The 21,722-nt window shown below is 41.5% G+C and overlaps 1 protein-coding gene and 2 long non-coding RNA genes across 3 annotated transcripts; all 3 read left to right on the forward strand.

Annotated features, from left to right (window-relative positions):
* Window positions 1-6: 6 nt before the first annotated feature.
* On the forward strand, window positions 7-21,275 carry LOC135567527 (zinc finger protein 493-like). Its single transcript, XM_065014889.1, is given in 5 exon segments — window positions 7-855; window positions 2,841-3,835; window positions 3,837-4,773; window positions 14,803-14,810; window positions 18,866-21,275. Coding segments are annotated over 5 exon segments (3,669 nt in total). The 5' UTR covers window positions 7-656; the 3' UTR covers window positions 20,396-21,275.
* Window positions 8,569-11,202, forward strand: LOC115118140 (uncharacterized). Its single transcript, XR_010462373.1, has 3 exons — window positions 8,569-10,123; window positions 10,263-10,349; window positions 10,973-11,202. It is a non-coding gene; the product is annotated as an uncharacterized LOC115118140 (long non-coding RNA).
* Window positions 15,753-18,689, forward strand: LOC135567528 (uncharacterized). The gene is made up of 4 exons (XR_010462374.1): window positions 15,753-16,606; window positions 17,597-17,673; window positions 17,925-18,008; window positions 18,615-18,689. It is a non-coding gene; the product is annotated as an uncharacterized LOC135567528 (long non-coding RNA).
* Window positions 21,276-21,722: the final 447 nt, after the last annotated feature.

Raw genomic sequence — 21,722 nt, forward strand, 5'->3', positions numbered from 1 at the left:
CTCACCCGGGCATGAATTTGAATTTCCTCATGTAGTGCTCCTTGTCTGCTATGTGAGCTAAATGATTGTAGACTCTTCAATGCAGCACATGAGTCAGAACATATAACTACACTGTCTGGTTTGACTTATTCTGCCCACTGCAGTACGGCCATCAGCTCTGCCATGTACACAGCCAGGTGGTCTGTAATACGTCTCCTGACAGCCACTTTCCTGTTCAACAAAGGCTGGTCCAGTCTGACCTGTCCTTGGGTCTTTTGATCCATCTGTATATTGGGGCGACAGGGTAGCCTAGTGGTTAGTGTTGGACTAGTAACCTGAAGGTTGCAAGTTCAAATCCCAGACTTGACAAGGTACAACTCTGTCGTTCTGCCCCTGAACAGGCAGTTAACCCACTCTTCCTAGGCCGTCATTGAAAATAAGAATTTGTTCTTAACTGACTTGCCTAGTTAAAAAAAAATATATGGGAAGAAAATACAAGTCGTTTTGAAAGGTAATGACTGGTATAATAAATATGGTGGAAACTGACTAGCCCATGCCTCCACCAACCCAAGATTTGTGGAAAGTAGTGAACGATTGAACATTTAAGCAAAAAGTTGATATTCTAGGGATGCAACCAAATTAAAGGTGTGGACTAAATTAATAAAATATTTGGTTTAATGATACTGTTCAATATTTCTTGTATCCAACAGGACAAAGCTAGCCCGTCCCCCTCCACCTTCCTGGAGTCCCCAGGTCAAACGTCTCCCAGGACCGCTTTACTGCTGGGTCTGGTTGACTGCAGGAAAACACCGGGGCAGAGAGGAGAAGAAGAAGAGAAGGAAGATGGAGATGTGATTTCATTAAGTAAGAACCATGGTGTGTAGATTAGACTACAGTTCTGAAACGATAGCAGAGTTACTCCTTTTGCTGAGTTCACTGTATTCTACATTGCTCTCCTTTACGGTTTTGTTGGTATGGACATTAGCACATTTAACATAATCCCAATTTCAGCTTCAAGATGGCAGTGATTGTAGATTTATTGGAACATTGTTCAATGTCGCTCACCGTAGTTTCAGAACTCAGTGGATAGTGCTAAAACAGTGACGTCATAATCAGAATCCTGCCATCTCTATGCACTTTAGTCATTAATTGATAAATTATATATGAAAATATCTGGGTCATTCCACCCATTTTTAAATGTGTAAAAAATGCACCTAATTTTACCATTCTGTAATAAAGAGCACATGTTCAACTTCATAAAAAACAAGATATTTAATAAAAATATGACTACACAAAGTGCCAATGTGCCAAATAAAGTAACAGGGTTGACCGTAACAGGGGACTACTGAAAACAACAAAAACACTACATTGGTAAAATAGTCCTTTAAACCAGCCATGAATCTGTTTGTGACGGGGGAATGGAAGCTAGTATTGTGCAACAGGAAGTAGTAATTGAATGCAGTCTTCACATAAAAAGTTATTGTTAAAACATCTCTATCATGTCTGTGTCTGGATAGAAGGGTTGAGATGCTCCGTTTCCCACCACAAAACAACAGTAAATTGATTTTTAAAAAGGTAGAACCAGCTCACCTGCTTTTACTCTGATTTGACTATTAGATGTTCAGTGTTTCTTTTGAAAACCTTTTTTTTAAAGAATAGTTTCACCATATTAAAACAAGAGTTCAGTTCATGTAACAGGGTAGACCTTAAAATGAGGGACATACGTAAATTAATTACTAATCACATCCATAATAACCTTCAGAAAGGACTTTGTCAAAGCAACAAAATAACTAGCGCTTTACAATGAGTATGTTTACATGTGTTAGGTTCTGAACAAACAGAGTAAAAACTCAGAACTTGGAAAGGCTCAATCCAAGATTCTTCACCCACTGGGTCATACAGCTGCAAAGACATCATTACACAAGAACATCTATTTATATCCTCCTACTAGGCGGAGCAGATCTAAACAGCCAATACATTTCTGTTGCTCGGCAGGAACTTAATTGGTTCCTCTCAATGGTGTTGTCATGGCCTTGCCTGATGCTATAGAACCGTCGTGGGCGTGGAAGTATGTGTCAAGTAGGACTGTTTCTTCTCACTCCACTTCATCGGCCTACCCCCAAATTCCTCGCTCCTCTCTAATCCACAGCTGTCCAATTTATCAGTGACTGAAACCAGACTGTTGCCCTTTGCCTCCCTCCTTAGGAAATAACATGTTTTGAGAGTGTTAACTTTCTGCACTCCCCCTTGTCTCACTCAGTAACTTTCCATACACTTAGTTCCTATCCTCCCTCCATTGACCCCAACATATACATTCCTTCTACATGCAAGGTAATCAACAAGTTCTAGTATGGTAACATGAATAGGTATATTAAAAGCAAGAATCCAACACATCCACACTCATCATTTGACATTAAACTAGTTGTGGCAGTAGGCCGAGTGTGGCATTAGTCATGTAAACACCTTACTCTGCTTATCTTAATTGGCTTAAGTTGACAATCGAAGTGACGCTGTTTAAAAACACCTGGTTTTCTGAGCAATTTTTAAAATGTATTAGGCCACGTAAAGGCCTTCATCAGATTCATAGAGGCATTTTTAATCTGCACATGTTCTAGCGCGAGCAGCGCAAGCTTCCTCCTTTTGTTCGAGTGCAGTGAGTTCAGGGAAACTGAAAGTATACATCTTAGAAATAGTTTTCACATACAAACTTAATATGTCCGAAATCGGAATCAAATATGCTTCTAAAAGAAGGTCACTGTGGTAGTTCATTTATTTTGATTGGCAATTTTCAGCATTTATCAAAGTCCCATCAGGTATCCTGATTTCAGATGTCCATGCTATTCAATATCTTTGTTTCACAGGGGACAGCCCTAACCGTTGCTCTCTCAGTGGGAGGGGCTTATCATCTGTGGAGCCTCGACAACGTCATGATGCTGACAAGACAGAGAAGAGTCTCTCCAGACCAGAACACCTCAAGAAACACCATCAGAGACTTACAGGGAAGAAACCTGACCACTGCTGCTTTGACTGTGGGAAGAGTTCTGCTAAACAGAGGGAATTGGACATTTACAAGCAGATTCACACTGGGAGGAAAATGTACCGCTGCTCTCAGTGTGGGAAGAGTTTTGCTGCATCTAAAACCTTACAATCTCAGAGAATTCATACAGGGGAGAGGCCTTACCCCTGCTTTGATTGTGGGAAGAGCTTCAGTCAATCAAGGGCCCTGACAACACACCAACGCATACACACAGGAGAGAAGCCTTACTGCTGTGATCAGTGTGGGAAGAGCTTCAGGAACTCAGGACACCTGACTAGACACCAACGCATACACACAAGAGAGAAGCCTTACAGCTGTGATCAGTGTGGGAAGAGCTTCAAGAACTCAGGACACCTGACTAGTCACAAACGCATACACACAGGAGAGAAGCCTTACAGCTGTGAAGAGTGTGGGAAGAGCTTTGCACTGTCCGGAACTCTGACTTCACACCAACGCATACATACAGGAGAGAAGCCTTATATCTGTATTCAGTGTGGGAAGAGCTTCAGGAAGTCAGGACACCTGACTGAACACCAACGCAAACACACAGGAGAGAAGCCTTATAGCTGTGATCAGTGTGGGAAGAGCTTCAATCAATCCGGAGACCTGACTACACACCAACGCATACACACAGGAGAGAAGCCTTATAGCTGTGATCAGTGTGGGAAGAGCTTCAATCATTCAGGATCCCTGATTACACACCAACGCATACACACAGGAGAGAAGCCTTATAGCTGTGATCAGTGTGGGAAGAGCTTCAATCATTCAGGAGACCTGACTACACACCAACGCATACACACAGGAGAGAAGCCTTATATGCTGTTATTCATTGTGGGAAGAGCTTCAGGAACACACTGCAACGTCAGGACACCTGACTGAACACAGTGCAACACACACAGGAGAGAAGCCTTATAGCTGTGATCAGTGTGGGAAGAGCTTCAATCAATCAGGAGACCTGACTAAACACCAACGCATACACACAGGAGAGAAGCCTTATAGCTGTGATCAGTGTGGGAAGAGCTTCAATCATTCAGGATCCCTGGTTACACACCAACGCATACACACAGGAGAGAAGCCTTATAGCTGTGATCAATGTGGGAAGAGCTTCAATCAATCAGGAGACCTGACTACACACCAACGCATACACACAGGAGAGAAGCCTTATTGCTGTTATCATTGTGGGAAGAGCTTCAGGTACTCAGGACAACTGACTGCACACCAGCGCACACACACAGGAGAGAAGCCTTATAGCTGTGATCAGTGTGGGAAGAGCTTCAGTCAATCAGGAGTCCTGACTAAACACCAACGCATACACACAGGAGAGAAGCCTTATAGCTGTGATCAGTGTGGGAAGAGCTTCAATCAATCAGGATACCTAACTATACACCAACGAATACACACAGGAGAGAAGCCTTATAGCTGTGATCAGTGTGGGAAGGGTTTTGCTCAAGCTTCCACCCTGACTGCACACCAACATATACACACAGGAGAGAAGCCTTATAGCTGTCATCAGTGTGGGAAGGGTTTTGCTCAAGCTTCCACCCTGACTGCACACCAACATATACACACAGGAGAGAAGCCTTATAGCTGTCATCAGTGTGGGAAGAGCTTCAATCAATCAGGATCCCTAACTATACACCAACGAATACACACAGGAGAGAAGCCTTATAGCTGTGATCAGTGTGGGAAGAGTTTTGCTCAAGATTTCGCCCTGACTACACACCAGCTCTCACACACAGGAGAGAAACCTTACTCTTGTCTATGTGGAAAGAGCTTTGCTCATTCAGGGTCACTGAAAAAACACCAGAAATCACAAACATGTTTTCTTTCATCTCCCTCCTCTCCGGCACCGGTTCCAGGTCCCTAAATAAAGTTTCAATAGAAAACATCTTGTAAAGAGTCATCCATTTTCCATTCTCTAACTAAGTCTGATTACCATGGTAACCTGTGTTGCATAATATGCAGCTCTGGATCCATATGTATCAAGTGTCTTGGAGTAGGAGTCCTGTGTGTGGTGGGGTGGTTCAGAGCTGTATCTTTTTTCATCAACTCCTGTTATCCATTAAATAACTGTATAATGTAGAATAATGTTTCAACAATACTCTGTGTATTCATGTATTCAATAGATTAATAATTAAATCCATTATCTGATCAACGTCTGCTTATCACATTATAGACTTTTAAAATCTATAATAATTCATTTTTTTTATAAGGAGCATAGGCCTCTTGTATAATTTTTGTTGGTCCTAAAGATGTTAACATTTCTTTTTAAAACCCTTCATCAGGTTTTACTGTCGCTTATGAGACATAAGGAAGTGTGGTCAAATGATGATGTTGCATTTGTTTTCAATGATTTTAATGGGTATATCTTTCAACTTTCCTTATTGTACAGTACCAGTCAAAAGTTTGTCCACATTTAATCATTACAGGGTTTTTCTTTATTTGACTGTTTTCTACATTGTAGGATAATAGTGAAGACATCAAAACTATGAAATAACACACATGGAATCATGTAGTAAGCTTTGCACACTCTTGGTATAATCTCAACCAACTTCATGAGGTAGTGACCTGGAATGCTTTTCCAACATTCTTGAAGGAGATGTCGTGGAGGATCGTTACAAAATATAACACTTACAAGAACTTGTGAATTCAATATAGGCTTTTAATACAAACATATCAGAAGCCTAGATGGTCCGCGGAACACACACTTTTCCAGAGCACTGGCTCTGATTTATACACATACAACATATGAGTCCATCCCACATGCAAATGAAGTTATTTCCCTCAGTCCATCTGCCACCATTATATCCCAATCTGTGCATCCTGCTTGTTCACGCCCAATAACGCCCATATCTGCTTTCAGTCAAGTTATAATGGTGACAGGACCTCTTCATGTCCCAAAAATAATACATGCCCATCTTATCCTATGGGCCCCTTATGTTTGGCTTGTCCTTATTAGGACTAGTAGACTTTGTCTCTTCTGTTCATGTCCTAAAAATATATGCCCTATGTCTATAGTCCATCAGTTGGTCATTTGGCTGACCCCCTCCTTTGTATGTCCCTCTGACCTTGGTATGTCCAGCTGTCCTATGCTCTCATGGCCTTACTTTGGCTTCCTGTCCTATACAATAGACAATGCATTTCACCAGAATGGCAAATGCACTCTTAAGTGTATCTTTCTCTTGTGGTACAGTATTGTTTCTTCCTATATTTACATCTTGCTCCCACAGAGTTCCCACATATGCTGAGCCCTTTTTGGCAGCTTTTCCTTCACTCTGCAGTCCAGCTCATCCCAAACCATCTCAATTGGGTTGAGATCTGGTGATTGTAGATGCCAGGTCATCTGATGCAGCACTCCATCACTCTCATTCTTGGTCAAATAGCCCTTACACAGCCTGGAGGTGTGTTTTGGGTCATTGTCCTGTTGAAAAACAATGATAGTCCCACTAAGCACAAACCAGATGGGAATTGGGTATTGGGTATTGCTGCAGAATGCTGTGGTAGCCATGCTGGTTAAGTGTGCACCTTGAATTCTAAATAAATCACAGACAGTGTCACCAGCAAATCACCCCCACACCGTAACACCTCCCTGCTTCACGGTGGGATCCACACATGCAGAGATCATCTGTTCACCTATTCAGAGGGGTTGGGTTAAATGTAGAAGACACATTTCAGTTGAATACATTCTGTTGGACAACTGACTAGGTATCCCCCTTTCCCTTATTCTGCGTCTCACAATGATGTTTGGAACCAAAAACCCAAATCTGGACTCATCAGACCAAAGAACAGATTTCCACCGGTCTAATGTCCATTGCTCGTGTTTCTTGGCCCAAGCAAGTCTCTAATTCTTATTCGTGTCCTTTAGTAGTGGTTTCTTGCCTGCAATTCGACCATGAAGGTCTGATTCACACAGTCTCCTCTGAACAGTTGATGTTTGAGATGTCTGTTACTTGAACTCTGAAGCATTTATTTGGGCTGCAATTTGAGGTGCAGTTACAGTGCCTTGCGAAAGTATTCGGCCCCCTTGAACTTTGCGACCTTTTGCCACATTTCAGGCTTCAAACATAAAGATATAAAACTGTATTTTTTTGTGAAGAATCAACAACAAGCGGGACACAATCATGAAGTGGAACGACATTTATTGGATATTTCAAACTTTTTTAACAAATCAAAAACTGAAAAATTGGGCGTGCAAAATTATTCAGCCCCCTTAAGTTAATACTTTGTAGCACCACCTTTTGCTGCGATTACAGCTGTAAGTCGCTTGGGGTATGTCTATCAGTTTTGCACATCGAGAGACTGACATTTTTTCCCATTCCTCTTTGCAAAACAGCTCGAGCTCAGTGAGTTTGGATGGAGAGCATTTGTGAACAGCCGTTTTCAGTTCTTTCCACAGATTCTCGATTGGATTCAGGTCTGGACTTTGACTTGGCCATTCTAACACCTGGATATGTTTATTTTTGAACCATTCCATTGTAGATTTTGCTTTATGTTTTGGATCATTGTCTTGTTGGAAGACAAATCTCCGTCCCAGTCTCAGGTCTTTTTCAGACTCCATCAGGTTTTCTTCCAGAATGATCCTGTATTTGGCTCCATCCATCTTCTCATCAATTTTAACCATCTTCCCTGTCCCTGCTGAAGAAAAGCAGGCCCAAACCATGATGCTGCCACCACCATGTTTGACAGTGGGGATGGTGTGTTCAGGGTGATGCGCTGTGTTGCTTTTACGCCAAACATAACGTTTTGCATTGTTGCCAAAAAGTTCAATTTTGGTTTCATCTGACCAGAGCACCTTCTTCCACATGTTTGGTGTGTCTCCCAGGTGGCTTGTGGCAAACTTTAAACACTTTTTATGGATATCTTTAAGAAATGGCTTTCTTCTTGCCACTCTTCCATAAAGACCAGATTTGTGCAATATACAACTGATTGTTGTCCTAGGGACAGAGTCTCCCACCTCAGCTGTAGATCTCTGCAGTTCATCCAGAGTGATCATGGGCCTCTTGGCTGCATCTCTGATCAGTCTTCTCCTTGTATGAGCTGAAAGTTTAGAGGGACGGCCAGGTCTTGGTAGATTTGCAGTGGTCTGATACTCCTTCCATTTCAATATTATCGCTTGCACAGTGCTCCTTGGGATGTTTAAAGCTTGGGAAATCTTTTTGTATCCAAATCCGGCTTTAAACTTCTTCACAACAGTATCTCGGACCTGCCTGGTGTGTTCCTTGTTCTTCATGATGCTCTCTGCGCTTTTAACGGACCTCTGAGACTATCACAGTGCAGGTGCATTTATACGGAGACTTGATTACACACAGGTGGATTGTATTTATCATCATTAGTCATTTAGGTCAACATTGGATCATTCAGAGATCCTCACTGAACTTCTGGAGAGAGTTTGCTGCACTGAAAGTAAAGGGGCTGAATAATTTTGCACGCCCAATTTTTCAGTTTTTGATTTGTTCCACTTCATGATTGTGTCCCACTTGTTGTTGATTCTTCACAAAAAAATACAGTTTTATATCTTTATGTTTGAAGCCTGAAATGTGGCAAAAGGTCGCAAAGTTCAAGGGGGCCGAATACATTCGCAAGGCACTGTAATTACCGATTTCTGAGTCTGGTACCTCTAATGAAATTATCCTCTGCAGCAGAGGTAACTCTGAGTCTTTCTTTCATGTGGCGGTCCTCAAGAGTGCCAGTTTCATCATAGCACTCAATGGTTTTTGTGATTGCACTTTCCGGACTGACTGACCTTCATGTCTTAAAGTCATGATGGACTGTCGTTTCTCTTTGCTTATTTGAGCTGTTCTTGGCATAATACTTGGTATTTTACCAAATAGGACTGTCTTCTGTATAGCAACCCTCAAAGTTGCCAGGATGTCACACGTCCTACTTTTACCAATACACTCCTAACAACCAACTCGTTACGAAATGTATATATGATCAAATAAGCCAGAAGACAGATTTTGGGCCCAGTTATCCCTCTTGCTTCTCCACTTCTTCACTGTTTGATAGGAAATGACTGGTATATGAAATATGGTGGAAACTAGCGCATGCCTCCACCAGCCAATGCTCTTAGATTTGCGGGTCGTTTTGAACGAGTGAACATTAAAGGAACAACAGATATTCGAGGGATGCACCCAAATCCGAGGTATAGACTCATTTTAAATTCCTTATATTAAGCAAAGCAGACAGTACCATTTTCTTATTTTTTTAATTTACAGATAGTCAGGGGCTCAATCCAACACTCAGACATCATTTACAAACAAAGCATTTGTGTTTAGTCAGTCCACCAGATCGGAGGCAGTAGGGATGACCAGGCATGTTCTCTTGATAAATATGTGAATTGGACAATTTTCCTGTCCTGCTAAGCATTCAAAATGTAATGAGTACTTTTGGGTGTCAGGAAAATGTATGGAGTAAAAAGTACATTATATTCTTTAGCAATGTAGTGAAGTAAAAGTTGTCAAAAATATGAATAGTAAAGTACAGATACACAAGAAAACGACTTATGTAGTGCTTTAAGTATTTTTACTTCAGTACTTCACACCACTGGTAACCAAATAACTAGGGCTTTACATGCACACTAATCATTTCCTATTAAACTGATTATGGCATTAGTCATGTAAACATCTTACACTGCTGATCTTAATTGGTGTAAGGTCATAACTGAAGTAAGGATACACCTTTAAAAACACCTGGTTTTCTGAACAATCTTTAGAATGATTAGGACATGTAAACACTTTAATCAGAGTTATAGAGGTGTATTTAATCTGTGTATGTGCTAACACAAGCAGCGTCAGCTAACTTCTTTTGACTGAGTTCAGGAAAAACTAAAAGTAAACAGTTTAGAAATTGTTTTCACAAACAAACTTTTTTTCTCCAAACTCAGAATTAAATATGCTTAAAAAGAATGACATGGTTGGTGTGGTGGTACGTTTGATCCTCGACCCAGTCAGCAGTGAGGATACAGGCAGAAACTCCTGTACAGTAGAAGGCTACAATAATCTCAATTTTCCTGTGTTGTCTGTGGGGGAACAATCGTCTTTGAAGGAAGCAGCTGTAGGAATCATAGTGTATGTTCTGATTCTCATCCTCTGGCTTTATGTGGTTCAGGTGAGTGAGAGGAATTAACCCCTTTTCATATTCTGTTTTATAATCATTGATCTCAATATTATACTTGATTTTAATTGATTAATTAATTCATCCAATCATCTGTTCATTTATTTATTCTTTCCATCATTCGCAAAAACAGGGAGAAGGCCTCCAAATCCACCTCTGACAGAAGAGACACAGCAGAGAATGGACTTGTGAGTCTGTTGGAATCAGCTGACTGACAACGGTATGTGTGAATCACCCTTAGCTGCTTGGCAAAGTGGATTTTTCTGGTTTTCAGGGATAAAGCATTTTCAACCTAACTACCGTTTCTTTTGAAAAACGGAAGTGTGCTGACAAACGGAAGTGTGCTGACAAACGGAAGTGTGCTGACAAACTGACAAACGGAGTGTGCTGACAAACGGAGTGTGCTGACAAACGGGAGTGTGCTGACAAACGGGAGTGTGCTGACAAACGGAAGTGTGCTGACAAACGGAAGTTATCGGTCGCGAGACCCTTTATGTCTCAGGCAGCACAGACAGCAGACACAGATGTGCTGACAAACGGGAGTGTGCTGACAAACGGGAGTGTGCTGACAAACGGGAGTGTGCTGACAAACGGGAAAGTGTGCTGACAAATGTTTGCTCAGGAGTGTGCTGACAAACGGGAGTGTGCTGACAAACGGGAGTGTGCTGACAAACGGAAGTGTGCTGACAAACGGAAGTGTGCTGACAAACGGAAGTGTGCTGACAAACGGAGGTGTGCTGACAAACGGAAGTGTGCACTCTGCTCAGGCATCTTTCTATGCCAATGACTGTGGCGTTACTGTATTTTTCAACCGTAATGTTATCGGTCTTCTTTCCCCATCAGCGAGACGCTAGTCCAATTTATGTCAACGGCTCAGGCATGGCCATGACCCCTTCTGCAGCACAGACAGCAGACACAGATGATCAGGATGATGTTCACAACAGTATTCACCACAGAAACCAGGAAGTGCCTCTATATTCCACCGTCCAACTGCCTCAAACCCAGAAATAGGTTGGGTTCTTCTATGTGTGTATTGGCAGTTTTTAAAATAAATTAAAAAGGTGCAAACTGCCGTCATCTGTGCTGGAGTCTGTATCGTCTGAACAGGTGCAAAGTCAAGGTTGGTGATTTCCTGCCACCTGCAGTCATGGAATGTTTGCTCAGGAGTATAATTAATTAGCAGACCCTTCATGCTGACCTGGATATACTTTTTTTATCCTTCCTGAACTCATATCAAGTCCCACCTAGTCGACTACTTCAAAATGGTGAAAACCCTCAATGCTGCTATCCATGCTAAAATAGGCTTTGGACCAAGTGCTCCCTCTACCTACCTCTATGGTTTGAGTCAGCTGTTGACGGTTGTTGTGTTGAGATGCCAGTAGAGAGCACTGTGGTCCAATTATATTGTAGGATCTTAATAGGGATATTTTACAACTCTCCTTCTTGTAGAATAGCTTGACTGACTTAAACCCTTGGCTTCTAGAAGGAACATAGGCCTCTTGTATAATAAGTGCTCCATAAGAAGTTAATAGATTTGTTGAAAAGCCCTTTACTGACATGTTGGTTGTCAGGAGGAGACATGACAGGAAGACAGCTCTTCATCACCATTTTAGCCTCTACATCTGGACGGTGTCAACCACAGACCTCAGACTTTGTTTCACACATCCAATAAGGTATTCTATCAAAACTCTCGCTCTCTCTTCACTCTGTAAGTACACTTGATAATAACTTATACCCTACCGTTCTACTTTTTATCGGTGATTTGTTCTGCAGAATGAAAGCTTGCATGTAAATCCAAATGTAAAATGGACATCTGTAGTGTGGTGTAATTTATTTTGTTATGTTCAGTTGAATTATGTTGAGTTGAATTACGTAGAAGAGACCAGGATATATTGTGCGCCTGAGTTCCAAAACAACAATGCTATAGTCATGATAATGAGAATAAAATAAGTTTGAAACAATTGGAGAAACATGTCTTACAGGAGCTACACATTTGCTACAATAAGTGACCACCCCCCTCCCGTGCTTAGTTGCAGTATGACGTGTAATCTACATAATATTAACCATCTACAGTCGTGGCCAAACGTTTTGAGAACGACACAAATATGAATTTCCATAAAGTTTGCTGCTTCAGTGTCTTTAGATATTTTTGTCAGATGTTTAATATGGAAAACTGAAGTAAAACTAAAACTACAAGCATTTCATAAGTGTCAAAGGCTTATGTTGACAATTACATGAGGTTGATGCAGAGAGTCAATATTTGCAGTGTTGACCCTTCTTTTTCAAGACCTCTGCAATCCACCCTGGCATGCTGTCAAATAACTTCTGGGCCACATCCTGACTGATGACAGCCCATTCTTGCATAATCAATGCTTTGAGTTTGTCAGAATCTGTGGGTATTTGTTTGTCCACCCGCCTCTTGAGGATTGACCACAAGTTCTCAATGGGATTATGGTCTGGGGAGTTTCCTGGCCATGGAACCAAAATATCGACGTTTTGTTCCCCGAGCCACTTAGTTATCACTTTTGCCTTATGACAACGTTGTGGCGAAATCTGCACGGAGCCTTCACCGTGCGCTGCCACTTTAAGTGCATGAGCAGTAAGGAAGGAGGAAATAAAGAGAGCTCGTTTAGCTCTTTGGGGAGGAGCTCTTGGGTGGCGCGACAGTTTGATTGTGTGTGCTGTGCTGCAGAAGTTTTGTTTGTTTTCAGCGTTTGTAGTTTATAATGTAGTTAACTCAATCATCGGTGTGATCGCTTTAGATCGTGGTTGTTTTTGTTTGGGACCGCGCCTGTTATGGATCGCATGGATTCGTAGCAACATTGTTGCGAAGCTTTAACATACAAACCAACAAACCATCGGACAGTCAGACAGTCAGATTTCTCTTTTTCTCTCTCTTTCTCTTCCCTCTCGTTCCAGTGCTTTACCCTGCAACAGACTCTCTATTTTTCAAATGCACTTCCCCTTGAAGTTCATTAGAGCTGGACTATTATTGCCCTGCCAGAAGTATTTTGAATCAGGGCAAGGTGTCTGGTAATATGTCCGAAATAAACAATGCAGCTATTCCTCCGCAAGGCTATTAAACAAGCTGGACATTTTAGTTAAAAGGGAGGTTGCTTGCAAGTTGTGTATTGTTATGTGAACTGTATTGAGGTGAGGTGTACTAATGACATGTGGCCGAGAAGACTGTGGACATTTTTAAGGCTTTTTGTTGTGTCGCTGAACACCCCCCACATTCATACCCTGTGCACTCATCCACTAGAAAATAATACAGATTATTGCAAATCCTATGTTGATGACTGGGTTCGTTCTTGTATGAAGTTGCTGTTGAATTGCTCTGCCATTATTAGTATTAATATTATTGTATGAGGTATTCGTGTTTGGGTTACCCCTGTGCTGTGATGTGGGTTTTATATGGTGTGTATTCTTTTTTTCTCTCCACTGGCTATCTGGTAAACAGGCTACACTCTAGGCAGTCTCTTCTGCTGATGTGTGTGGGTCTGGTAGTGGTACTCTCTCTATTCTACTCTTTTCCTTTCGGCATGGTTAATACCTGCCTGGCGCCCGAACAAAATCTTTCTTTACCCCTCTCTAATAAATACCGCTACAACGTGCTCCATCATGCTGGAAAAGGCATTGTCACCAAACTGTACCTGGATGGATGGGAGAAGTTGCTCTCGGAGGATGTGTTGGTACCATTCTTTATTCATGGCTGTGTCTTAGGCAAAATTGTGAGTGAGCCCACTCCCTTGGCTGAGAAGCAACCCCACACATGAATGGTGTCAGGATGCTTTACTGTTGGCATGACACAGGACTGATGGTAGCGCTCACCTGGTCTTCTCCAAACAAGCTTTTTTCCGGATGCCCCAAACAATCGGAAAGGGGATTCATCAGAGAAAATGACTTTACCCCAGTCCTCAGCAGTCCAATCCCTGTACCTTTTGGAGAATATCAGTCTGTCCCTGATGTTTTTCCTGGAGAGAAGTGGCTTCTTTGCTGCCCTTCTTGACACCAGGCCATCCTCCCAAAGTCTTCGCCTCACTGTGCGTGCAGATGCACTCACACCTGCCTGCTGCCATTCCTGAGCAAGCTCTGTGCTGGTGGTGCCCCGATCCCGCAGCTGAATCAACTTTAGGAGACGGTCCTGGCGCTTGCTGGACTTTCTTGGGTGCCCTGAAGCCTTCTTCACAACAATTGAACCGCTCTCCTTGAAGATCCGATAAATGTTTGATTTAGGTACAATCTTACTGGCAATGGTTCCAAGCACCACCCTCCTTTTGAAGCTTCCAGTCTGTTATTCAAACTCAATCAGCATGACAGAGTGATCTCCAGCCTTGTCCTCGTCAACACTCACACCTGTGTTAACGAAAGAATCACTGACATCATGTCAGCTGGTCCGTTTGTGGCAGGGCTGAAATGCAGTGGAAATGTTTTGTGGGGATTCAGTTCATTTGCAATGCAAAGAGGGACTTTGCAATTCATCTGATCACTCTTCATAACATTCTGGAGTATATGCAAATTGCCATCATACAAACTGAGGCAGCAGACTTTGAAAATTAATATTTGTATAATTCTCAAAACTTTTGGCAATGACTGTACTCTATTAAAGGGGGCACTGATCTGTAGGCCTATGTGACATTTTTTAATTTTTAATTTTACCTTTATTTAACTAGGCAAGTCAGTTAAGAACAAATTCTTATTTTCAATGATGGCCTAGGAACAGTGGGTTAACAGCCTGTTCAGGGGCAGAACGACAGATTTGTACTTTGTCAGCTCGGGGATTTGAACTTGCAACCTTGTTGGTAATTTGTGTAGTCTTACTACTGCAGTAGGCTACTGCTTGTCCATGTGATCGCTAACAGCAAGAAACCCAGACGAGAGAAACGTGAAAGCATTCAGGCAGCAGAGATGAGCTTGTCATTAGCTAGCTAACGTTTGCTTTATAGCTACAATATAGCTTTATTTGTTATTTTGAAATTGCATCTTTATTGTTTATTTATTGTATACAAGTTATATACATAGACAGAAGGGAGTTAGTTATAAATACAATACATTTGACTGTAGTTTAGTTTAGAATAAATACTTACACAGGGGTGTAAAGTACTTAAGTAAAAATAATTTAAAGTACTACTTTAGTAGTTTTTGGGTGTATCTGTACTTTATATATATTTGACAACTTTCACTTCACTACATCCCACAAGAAAATAATGTAATTTTCCCTAAAGCCCAAAAGTCCTAATTACATTTTGAATTATTAGCAGGACCGAAAATGGTTCAATTCACACACTTATGAAGAGAACATCCCTGGTCGTCCTACTGACTCTGATCTGGCAGACTCAATATACAGAGAACATCCCTGGTCATCCCTACTGACTCTGCTCTGGCAGACTCACTAAACAGAGAACATCCCTGGTCATCCCTACTGACTGAGACTCTGCATCCCTGGCAGACTCACTCTGGCAAACAAACAGAGAACATCCCTGGTCATCCCTACTGACTCTGATCTGGCAGACTCAATAAACAGAGAACATCCCTGGTCATCCCTACTGACTCTGCTCTGGCAGACTCACTAAACAGAGAACATCCCTGGTCATCCCTACTGACTCTGGCAGACTCACTAAACAGAGAACATCCCTGGTCATCCCTACTGACTCTGCTCTGGCAGACTCACTAAACAGAGAACATCCCTGGTCATCCCTACTGACTCTGCTCTGGCAGACTCACTAAACAGAGAACATCCCTGGTCATCCCTACTGACTCTGCTCTGGCAGACTCACTAAACAGAGAACATCCCTGGTCATCCCTACTGACTCTGCTCTGGCAGACTCAATAAACATAAATTATTTGTTTGTAAATGCTGTCTGACTATCCGGCTATCCGTACATTTCAAAAAACAAGAAAATTGTGCCGTCTGGTTTGCTTAGTATAAGAACATTTTAATTATTCAAACTTATATTTGAACAATTACCTCAAAGTTGTATCTTTCCATAATTCCTCTCCGTGTAAATAGATTCCCACTAATATGAACTAATTGGCGCACAAGGACAATGTTGTTCGAGAACCAGATACTCCCTCGCGAGAGAGAAGCCTGTTGAGATACTCCCTCTTTGCGCATGTGTTCCAAGTGGCTGTCAGGTAAAGTAGACGATATCAGACAACAGGATTCTTAGGGAAAGTGGGTGTTGAACGTTTTCTTCACTTTTATAGATCACGTCAAATGTTATCCAGGAACTTTCTGAAGTAATATTAGGCTACATGAGACGTTTATTTGTTCTAACTTATTTACGTTTTGATATTTAAATAGATGTTTGATTGCTCTGGTCTAGGGGCGCATCAGTCGCAGCCTTGAGAATCGATTTTTTTTCTCAGCAACTCCCTAGTCATTATCTGAACACTACAACAAAAGTAGTTCAACTGTACTGTACCCTACAACATGTCATGCCATACAAATAAACAATAGCTTCCACAATGGATCGGGTAAGTCTATATGCCTCCTGTGTTGTACAAAATGTCTAGGCCTAGTTTTCATCATCTTGGATCCTCCACATTGATGTGTTGGGTTTAAACGGCTGGACAAAAAAACATGACGGAAAAACTTGTTGGGATTTTTTTCTTCTTCAACAAAGTAGCCTACTACTACTACTATATCATGTTTAGGAATCTGTGACTGACCTAATTATCTCTCCTTCCTCCCAAAGTGTTCACATTCCTTCGCTGATTTCGAACACATTGTCCATTATTTGACCTGATACTCAAGTGGCCGCTCAAACAAAGAAAATAAATGTCTTTAAAAATTGAAGGAAATCGGAAAAAGGCAAGATCAGGTGGGACCATTATAGCCAACGAGAGGGCAGACATGCGTGTTGCAACAGAGTCTAACTTCTATTTAGCATTTACATTTATGTAGGATTAGGCATAACGCTAGAAGTGTTGTTCAGGTTAGGGTTAAAATCACATGTTAATAAGGACAATGGTAGAAATGGGCGTGGTTTAGGGCTTTGTTTGCGGTAACTAGTGACAAGTCACTACTACCATATAAAGTGTCCTATTTTTATCAATACACTCTTAACAACCTAATCGGTACGAATTTTATATTTGATCAAATGAAACAGAAGACAGATTTTGGGCCCAGTTATCCCTCTCGCTTCACCTCTTCATCGCTGTTTGAAAGGAAATGACTGGTATGAGATATATGGTGGAAACTAGCCCATTCCTCCACCAGTCAATGCTCTTCGATTAGTGGGAAGTAGTGAACGATTCAGCATTTGAGGAAAAAGTAGATATTCTAGGGATGCACCCAAAATCAGAGGTTTGGAATAAATTAATAAAATATTTGGTTTAATGTTAATCAATGTAGAATACTTATTGTGGCCAACAGGACAAAGCTAGCCCGCCCCACTTCACCCCCCTGGAGTCCCCAGGTATAATGTCTCCCTGTACTTTACTGCTGGGTCTGGTCGACTGCAGGAAAACACCGGGGCAGAGCGGAACTGAGAGAGGAGAAGAGGAACATGGAGATGTGATTTCATTACGTAAGAACCATGGTGTGTGGATTAGACTACAGTCTGCTTCTGTAACAAATAATTGATTTAAGCATATATTGATTAAAATATCTGGTCGATTTTAAGAAGTGTAACTTGGTAAAAAAAAACAGTTTGATTTCACATAATTTTAACATTCTGTCATGAAGAGCAAGTGCTCAACTAAATAAAAAACAAGTTTCTCATCTCAAGAGGTTACATAGAAATAAATACTATAGTAAGTGCCAAATAAAGTAACCGGGTTGACTTAACAGGGGACGACTGAAAACAACAAAACCTCTGGATTACATGGCTAAAATAGGCAAGCAGCGCCAGCTAACATCTTTTGCTCGAGTCCGGTGAGTTCAGGAAAACCTGAAAGTATGCATCTTTATTTATCCGAACTCAATCAAATATGCTTAAAATAACATGGTCGCTGTTGTAGAAAGTTTATTTTGATCGCCTATTTTTTGCATTTATCAAAGTCACGTAGCCTGATTTCAGATGTGTCCATATAAACAGGTTTATGAGGGAAATTGTTCTACTTTCCAAGCCTGTCCATGTTTAAATCAAACTCCTATACTAATTGACTATTCACAATAGTCTTATTATTCTGCGCTTGTAACCGTACTCAATGATGGTAAACCTACGAGTTATTATTGTATTAGGTGGGTTAAAATCTTTCTAGAAGTTTTGACGGAGGGACCTGTCAAAATGCTGAATTGTGTCACTTTAGCAAGTCTTTATTCATAAAACAAATCTAATTAATCAAATACTCCATCCATGTGTTCTGTATTAAATGGCACTTTATTTTATATAACAGAGATTTAAAATGGAATATTGGTGCACAATTATTACTGGAAAAATATCAGAAGGACGCAAAAGGCATTCATTTAATGGAAATACCGATCTGTTTATGGACCCATATTTGCAGACCTTAATGATTTAATGTCTTTGTTTCACAGGGGACATCCCTAATCGTTGCTCTCTCAGTGGGAAGGGCTTATCATCTGGGGCACCTCAACAACATCATGATGCTGAGGAGAAAGAGCAGAGTCTCTCCAGATCAGAATACCTCAAGAAACACCAGCAGAGATGTATAGGGAAGAAACCTCACCACTGCTGCTTTGACTGTGGGAAGAGTTTTGCTAAACAGAAGGAATTGATCATTCATGAGCGGATTCACACCGGTGAGAAACTGTACCACTGCTCTCAGTGTGGGAAGAGTTTAGCTGATTCTAAAACATTAAATTCTCATCAGAAAATTCATACAGGGGAGATACCGTACCCCTGCTTTGATTGTGGGAAATACCTCATTCAATCAGGAGCCCAGACAACACACAAACACGTATACTCAAGAGAGAAACCTTATCGCTGTGATCAGTGTGGGAAGTGCTTTAGTCGATCAGGAGACCTGACTAGACACCAACGTATACACACAGGAGAGAAGCCTTATAGCTGTGATCAGTGTGGGAAGAGCTTCAATAATTCAGGACAACTGACTACACACCAACGCATACACACAGGAGAGAAGCCTTATAGCTGTGATCAGTGTGGGAAGAGCTTTAATAAATCAGGACACCTGACTATACACGAACGCATACACACAGGAGAGAAGCCTTATAGCTGTGATCAGTGTGGGAAGGGCTTCAGTCGATCAGGAGACCTGACTAGACACCAACGCATACACACAGGAGAGAAGCCTTATCGCTGTGATCAGTGTGGGAAGAGCTTCAATAATTCAGGACAACTGACTACACACCAACGCATACACACAGGAGAGAAGCCTTATAGCTGTGATCATTGTGGGAAGACCTTCATTCGATCAGGAGACCTGACTACACACAAACGCCTACACACAGGAGAGAAGCCTTACAGCTGTGATCAGTGTGGGAAGAGCTTCAATCAGTCAGGACACCTGACTTTACACCAACGCATACACACAGGAGAGAAGCCTTATAGCTGTGATCAGTGTGGGAAGAGCTTTGCTCGAGATTTCACTCTGACTACACACCAGCGAACACACAGAGGAGATAAGCCTTATAGCTGTGGTCAGTGTGGGAAGAGCTTTGCTCGAGATTCCACCCTGACGACACACCAACGCATCCACACAGGAGAGAAGCCTTATAGCTGTGACCAGTGTGGGAAGAGCTTCAATCATTCAGGATCCCTGATTATACACCAACGCATACACACAGGAGAGAAGCCTTATAGCTGTGATCAGTGTGGGAAAAGCTTTAATCATTCAGGATCCCTGACTGAACACCAACGCATACACACAGGAGAGAAGCCTTATAGCTGTGATCGGTGTGGGAAGAGCTTCAATCATTCAGGATCGCTGACTACACACAAACGCATACACACAGGAGAGAAGCCTTATAGCTGTCATCAGTGTGGGAAGAGCTTCAATCAATCCGGAGACCTGACTACACACCAACGCCTACACACAGGAGAGAAGCCATATAGCTGTGATCAGTGTGGAAAGAGCTTCAATCAGTCAGGACACCTGAACACACACCAACGCATACACACAGGAGAGAAGCCTTATAGCTGTGATCAGTGTGGGAAGAGCTTCATTCAATCAGTAGAGCTGACTAGACACCAGCGAATACACACTGGAGAGAAATCTTACTCCTGTCTTTGTGGAAAGTGGTTTGCTCATTCAGTGTCACTGATAAAACACCAGAAAGCTCAAACATGTTTTCTTTCATCTCCCTCCTCTCCGGCACCGGTTCCAGATCCCTAAATACAGTTTCAATAGAAAACATCTTGTGAAGAGTCATCCATCTCCCATTCTCTAACAGTTTACTAAGTCTGATTACCATGGTAACCTGTGTAGCATGATATGCAGCTCTGGATCCATATTTACCAAGTGTCTTGAAGTAGGAGTCCTGTGTGTGTGGTGGCGTGTTCAGAGCTGTATCTATTTCATTAACTCCTACTATCCATCAAATAATGTTTCAGAAATGGTAGGTGCATATTCATGTGTGATGGAAATGTTGTCTGAAGAGAGTCTTGAATTGTACATTATGTCTCATACAGTCATTGGTTCCTGTAGGTGCTGGGTAGAGATATGAGGGGGAGACGGTCATGACCCCCTCAGACCTTTTGGCAGAATGCCCATTATATGTTTTGCAAGTTAAGATAGGAGACGGTTCCAGTCACATGCAGGATCCAAACGTTAATGATGAGTAATGTAAACCATGCAAATATAACTTGTCTGTGTTAGCAGTGTATAAGAGAACTAACGGGACTGCCCCGAAAGAGCTCCCGACCGACGTGTACTATGGTGCATTAAGTTTGTTGGAATCTCTCCATCTTGCTGATAATAAATAATGATTCATTTCAGTTTATTTGAGGCCCTGGTGGTAATTTCCATGACACGTATTCAATACAAAAACAAATTATGTGAAGGAGATGTGTCGCGCTGCATGAGGCACTGACTGATACTGAGGCACTGACTGGCACTGATACTGACTACCTTTTTTAAGGGATCTATGACCAACAGATGCATATCTGTAATCCCAGTCATGTGAAATCCATAGATTAGGGTCTAATTCATTTAGAACAGTTTACTGATTTGTTTATATGAACTGTAACTCAGTAAAATCTAACAAATTGTTGCATGTTGTGTTTCTGTTGTTTTAGTGTAATAATTATAGAAGAAACTAATTGAATAAATGAATGGGCCTCCTACTGTTTTAGGTGTTTTGGGTCAGAACTCTTTCAACGTGACTTACACCCATCAGAGTATCTGTGCCCTGGAACAACTTACTGTCACAGGTAATATATAATATATACAGGTAATATATAATATCTACAGGTAATATATACAGTGCCTTGCGAAAGTATTCGGCCCCCTTGAACTTTGCGACCTTTTGCCACATTTCAGGCTTCAAACATAAAGATATAAAACTGTATTTTTTGTGAAGAATCAACAACAAGTGGGACACAATCATGAAGTGGAACGACATTTATTGGATATTTCAAACTTTTTTAACAAATCAAAAACTGAAAAATTGGGCGTGCAAAATTATTCAGCCCCCTTAAGTTAATACTTTGTAGCGCCACCT

Source organism: Oncorhynchus nerka, unplaced genomic scaffold (assembly GCF_034236695.1).
Source record: "Oncorhynchus nerka isolate Pitt River unplaced genomic scaffold, Oner_Uvic_2.0 unplaced_scaffold_1948, whole genome shotgun sequence".
Lineage (NCBI taxonomy): Eukaryota > Metazoa > Chordata > Actinopteri > Salmoniformes > Salmonidae > Oncorhynchus > Oncorhynchus nerka.